Source organism: Mesoplodon bidens, assembly GCF_964165515.1.
Source record: "Mesoplodon bidens genome assembly, chromosome: 12".
NCBI classification, from domain to species: Eukaryota; Metazoa; Chordata; class Mammalia; order Artiodactyla; family Ziphiidae; genus Mesoplodon; species Mesoplodon bidens.
The window spans coordinates 57938304-57944303 of record NC_138168.1 but is presented as its reverse complement, the minus strand read 5'-3'; the positions used below and the strand labels follow the sequence as shown (position 1 = coordinate 57944303).

General features: G+C 38.8%; 1 protein-coding gene across 5 annotated transcripts in view; it reads right to left on the bottom strand.

Annotated features, from left to right (window-relative positions):
• NCOA7 (nuclear receptor coactivator 7) overlaps positions 1 to 6000 on the bottom strand; it is a 144611-nt gene continuing 138611 nt past the window's right edge. For 4 of the 5 annotated variants that reach the window (XM_081250537.1, XM_081250538.1, XM_081250536.1 and 1 more), the window contains exons 14-16: positions 3343 to 3438; positions 2827 to 2900; positions 10 to 2448 (exon numbers count right to left, since the gene is read on the bottom strand). In XM_081250537.1, coding sequence (XP_081106663.1) covers positions 2313 to 2448; positions 2827 to 2900; positions 3343 to 3438 — 306 coding nt within the window. In that variant the 3' untranslated portion in view covers positions 10 to 2312. Of the gene's footprint in view, positions 2449 to 2826; positions 2901 to 3342; positions 3439 to 6000 lie in introns of all 5 variants that reach the window. The other variant, XM_081250540.1, reaches the window with a different exon arrangement.

Sequence of the window (6000 nt, the reverse complement as noted above, 5' to 3'; positions counted from 1 at the left end):
GCAAGTAAAAGCTCTAGCATGCAATAAATATTTGTTGAATGAATCCTCAGGAAAGAAAGTCACACTGAATGCATAAATTCCTTTATTGAAAATACTGGGCTAGCACTGCATTACATATATTCAGTATCCATAAATGAAGGGCCACACATTTCTGATTGGACAGTACTGTTTTAAATAGAGAACACAGCATCTGGATATGCTCTCACAAGTATAATATCATGGACTAAACTAGGTAGGAGTGAACTATATGCAAAATGACCATTTCATTAATAGCATATGGTTGCAAATGGCATAAATGGTAAACGTGATCATCAAGAGACATTCCTGGTATCTCATACCAACACATAATTTAACAAGCAGGTTAAGGTTAAACTGCCAATAACTTGTTAATCAAGAGTTCTCAATAGGAGAACTTGGGTGGAAGTACACCCAGGCTATAGACTTAAGATTTTTTTTTTTTTTTTTTTTTTTTTGCTGTACGCGGGCCTCTCACTGCTGTGGCCTCTCCCGTTGCGGAGCACAGGCTCCGGACACACAGGCTCCGCGGCCATGGCTCGCGGGCCCAGCCGCTCCGCGGCATGTGGGATCTTCCGGGATAGGGGCACGAACCCGTGTCCCCTGCATCGGCAGGCGGACTCTCAACCACTGCGCCACCAGGGAAGCCCTAGACTTAAGATTTTATAGCGTTCATTTAAACTTGCATGGAATGTGGGTGGAGTAAAATAACTGTTGATCTGACAGGAGGCCACTTGGCAATTTGTTTGTTCTCTTTTATAAATAGTCTAAAATAAGAGAATAAGCTAAAGGAAATATTCTGCCAGCTTAAGGCCAACATTCTAAGAACTGTTTACTTCTTTAAAATGCAAGTATATAAACACTACTTTTTATTAATTTTTCCTTCAAAGATCACTGGGTATGTAACTTATGACAGACCACTTTCTCAGCTTTGGCTATTATTTGACATTTTTTTCCATTAGCAGTCTTTGGCTTTCATAAAAGTCTGACAGTCAATAATATTTGTTAAAATTTTAACAAGTCTTTATTATTAACTTTAATAAAAGAGTGTTTTATGATGTGAAAGTGAGTTGATATTAAAAAACAAGTTTTTACCTTTTATTCCAGTTTTGGTATGAATGCATTTCTTTGCATTGATTTTTCTCAAATAAAAGAGTCTAGAAATCAAGACAATTGGGATAATTTGACATTTTTTTCATTTGATATAAAATATACAGAAATTAAAACACTCAGTCTCATTTCAAACAGAGGCCTGTTCATTAATGTAAAAACTTGGGGAAAATTATGCAAAAAAATCCAATAAAAATACAATTTTTGTTATTAACACGTGATTTTATAAGAAGCAAAACATTTTCTTTTCAAAAGCAGGGTTTGTTCTAAATCTAGAATCATAAAGGTATACATTTCTGTAAAGATCTACTTATGACTGAGAGAAATAGCTTATTCTTCTTTTACACAATTATGTTCAGAGTAAATAACTAAAAATGTACCTTTTTAACGACTAAATGGAAAGCTGGCCTACAACAGTCAAATCAATAAACATTGGTATTGAGTTTTTAAAAATTCAGAATTATGTGTGTATATATATGTGTGTATACATACATATATATTTGGACATTAAGCAGCACATACATATACATATCACCCTAAACAATCAGGGCAAAAAAAAATTTAATATAAAACTATATAAATCAAATGGGTTTGTTGCCAAAACATAGCACAAAATGCATACATTTCTTTATTTCAAAATTTGACACATTAAAAGAAAAAACTGCCAACACATTTCAGACAATATACTAGAAATAATAAATAAAACAGTTTTTAAAAATCATATATTCCCTTTAAGTGCTGTGCACTTTGAATTTTTCTAAATGAGACTGAACTTTTCCATGGCAAACAACAGTATGCTGTACGTTTTGGTAATGAAAATTATATTGATAAATATACAAGGAATGTATATATTTCCACAGTATTTTCTTTTTCACAGTTAACAAAAATAAAAATTGCATTCAACTCACATCTATAAATATTCTGATTCCTCACTGTATGGATTTGAAGGAAGTGAGAGTATAGAGTCTTTCAACAATCTGGACTTCAGATTTCTTTCATCATCGTCTGCCTTCCACATGTACCTTTCAGAATCTCTCTGCAATGTGATCACACGCTGAGATGAAGGCAGGAAGAAAGCACTATGATGGAATGAGGCAGTCTGGGCTGGGGCTTGCTCTTCCAGCCAGCTTTAGCAGGGCTGACTGAACCCAGTCTTTTTAATGTTGTATTTTAAGGCAGTCTGAATTTCACTCGAATGTCCATACCTCGAGATCTTGAACTATGAAGTCTTCCTTTTTGGAAAGAATATCATTATTAAAAGTGCTGCAGGAGTTGCTTCGTCCATGGTATAAATCAGCATCTAGCCATAAACCAAATCGTCCCCTGAAAAGGTTAATAAAATGGTGAAAACATTATTTAATTTTATGTGCACACTTTCTGTCCTCCCTTGCCCCAACTTCTTTCTTTTATGCTGTAGACAGACAAAACCCTACACTGCTTGTAAAACAAAAGGTACATTTCCTTTATTTCATTTAAATGACCCATCTTTCCTAAAAGACGGGTGGCAGTAGTCCCTCATGTAGACACATAAATAAGTCACTTTATCTTCAATTCTTAGTGTCACGTGTTAGACCACACTGTCCTAAATAGTCGAAGCACATGGACTAGCTAAAATCACCGGACACCAAAGTTTCAGTTACCTGGGTCAAAACAGGCTCACTCAGGTCAGGTGGTAATTCATAATAACAACAAAAACCTTACCCTCCACCACCAAGTTCCAAAGAACTTATGTCTCCATTGATAAAGTATGAGTTTTCTCCACTCCACTTAAAGACCTTAGGACAGAAACACAAGACAGAGAACAGACATTTCAATCTGGAGAATTCGCAAAGAGGGAGTAACAGCATAGTACCTGTGTGTGTGCAAGGGCACTACCCATTGGCTGAGGAAGCTCCTGACGGCCAGACCTCTCCCACACCAGGATGAGATCTCCAAAGGGGTTATGAGGTAGGAAAGACCTCTCAGGCACATGTTGGCTCTGACTTGCAACCCCTCCCTGATCTTAGACCATGCAAAAGAGCAGTTCCCAAGGCCTGGGGAGGGAATCTAAGCAGTTTCTGTGCGGCAGTCATGAAGTGCTGGCCAGGCTAGAGTGAGGCCAGACGAGGTTACGGGATGGGACAGCTGCTGCTCCAACCACAGCCCCCCACCTCCAACCCCACCGACCCTCCTGACACCGTGACACCAGGAAGTTGGGTATTTCTTTCATCTAGGTACCTTGAAGTTAGGGCTAAATGTGTAGAGAAAAGTTTCGCCTGTGCCATAATAGTGATCACTGAACTTGAAAGGATGAGTTGCGTATGCTCCAAAAATCTGTCAAAAGAAAACAGAAACCTTATCTACTTTCAACCATAAACCTCCCAAAAAAAGAGACTTTCTGAAATATTTTAGCACAATCCTATTCTGAGATCTCATTATATCTCTTTCTGCAAAGATCATTACTAAATCAGAGTTCCTAAATAAAAAAGACCACCATCAAACAAATAAAATGTCCCCAGTTCTCATTAGAACCCAAGTGGCTTAGAGAACTTATCTGTCAAAGGCCAACAATCGCTCCAGTTTTAAAGGACTTCCAAAGTCCACTATAGAGACACATTTCTTTTAGTGAATACAGAGGACATACTGGAAACATTAAATAACAAGATGCATCTTGCACACAGAAATGAGTGGTTGAGAGAATGAAGGCATATCTCTGATGTGTTTTATAAGTAAAATTGTGGCCGGAGATTTTCCTGGAGAAAATAAATTTTTCTCTCCTTTGATTCGTAAAAATGAGTTTTCAACATACTTATTAAAACTGCATCCTTAACGTGACTGATCCAATATATCTTAGTTCAAAATGGCTTTTAAGAAAAAAGTAACGATTCCATAATACTGTGGGCTTTAAAGGTGGTTTAGATGTATCTGAATCAATGATTTTTCTCTTATTTCTTATTAGGGTTGGAAGGAGTAGTCTTTTCAGAACACGCATGTCCACCGCTTCAGCTTCCTATCCTCTGCTCAGATCCTGACCAGTGCATGCAGGAGTGAGGACTGGCAAGAATATATATTCTGGAAATGTCCCTAGGTGATTCGGATATATCTTCTCCAAATCCCACTTGAGAAACAATGCTTTTTTTTTTTTAATATTCATTTATTTGGTTGTGCTGGGTCTTAGTTGTGGCACACGGGCTCCTTAGTTGCAGCTTGCTGGCTCCTTAGTTTTGGCATGCGAACTAGTTGCGGCATGCATGTGGGATTTAGTTCCCTGACCAGGGATCGAACCCGGGCCCCTGGCATTGGGAGCGTGGAGTCTTAACCACTGTGCCGCCAGGGAAGTCCCAAAAAACAATGCTTTAAGTGGAGTCTATCTGAAAAATGTCTTCTGAGTTTTCAAACTAATTTAAATTGGATTATCGTCATCATGGAATCTCTTCTTTACCAAGTACACTCAGTTCCTAGCTCCTTGAAATACTAAAAATTAGGTAGAGTAGAAGTCTAGAAACTCTTTCTAACCCATGTTCTTCATACCAAAACCTGTCCCTAGAGCTGTTAAGAACAAGGAAAAAACAGTAACAAATTTTCTTAGCAATCATGGAAATCTGTTTAAGCACTGGAGATTTGATGATACTAAGAAATTACTGTTAATTTTTTAGGTATATAGCATTATGGTTATGTAAGAAAATGTCCATTTTATTTTTTTCTATTAATTAACTTAGGAAGAAATTGTAGAATAATGGTATTGTTGGGTCTATACCATCGAAAAGTTTAACATGTTTGACAGTAATAGGACAAAGGAATCCAGGGGAATGAATGAAGATAGCCCAAAGTGGTAAAAGGAAGGTTAATATGACAAACCTATAAATGTATAATTGCTCTCCTTTCTTCTCTCAGCTTTCTTAGTAGATAAAAATTATACAAACAACTATGTAACAACTTATTGTTGAGTTTGTAATATATATCAACGTAATATAACAAAATTACCACAAAAAGTGGAAAGATGTAATAGAGCAATATAGGAGTAACATTTCAATATCTCACTGGAATTAAGTTAATATAGATCGGACTCTATTACCTGATGATTGTTCTATTATTTTACACAATGCTTTGTGGTATAAATTACTCCATGGTCTCATTCAATTAAATTTGGGCCCCTTTGCAGGGGTAGTTTCTGTGGCCAGTCTATGAAGTTTATCCTGACTCCAGGAAGGCTCTCCTTAGCTGTCTCTTTCCCCGGTTCTCTCTGGTAAACTAGATGGTCTGCAGCTTAGTTTGCTGCCTTCATGGAACTACCAGGCTCCTCTTAGTTGTTTACCACCAAAATTTTCATTGTTCTCTAGAGCGTCCCTTGGCTTGACCTTCCCTATGTTCTTCTAAATAACGTCAGTTCCTTTGGGGAGAGCTTCTGAGCTGTATGTTTTATGGTCCGCCTCTTCCCCTGGAGCTGGGGGCTGGACAGTGGCCTGCTTTTCTCAAAGGTACAATCCTGTTTTATGAGCAGGGTGCTGGGCAGGGGCAGTAGCCGCTGGTCTTGGCTCCGCTCACCTGACATGGAACTTCTGCCCTATGTGCTGGAGCAAGGGCAGTAGAGACCCCTGTATTCTCGGCCTGCCGTGCAGAAGGTAGAGCAACTGTCCTCTGAGAAGGGGCTGGTCAGAGGAAGAGAGCCCCTGAAATTTAGCCCCTGAAACAGAGATCTTGGGTAGGGGATAAGACATGCTGGGGACCTGCCCCTAGAGGAGGCACATCATAGTCTTTGCCTGGGAGCTGGCAGCCGAGGGATCCTCATCTTGTCCACACGTGCCCAGAAGGAAGCTTCTGTCTGAACAGGGGTTGGGGGAGGGAGCAGGCTGTGCCTTCAAATGCCACGGAATCTCACTATTATTACTGGGCTTC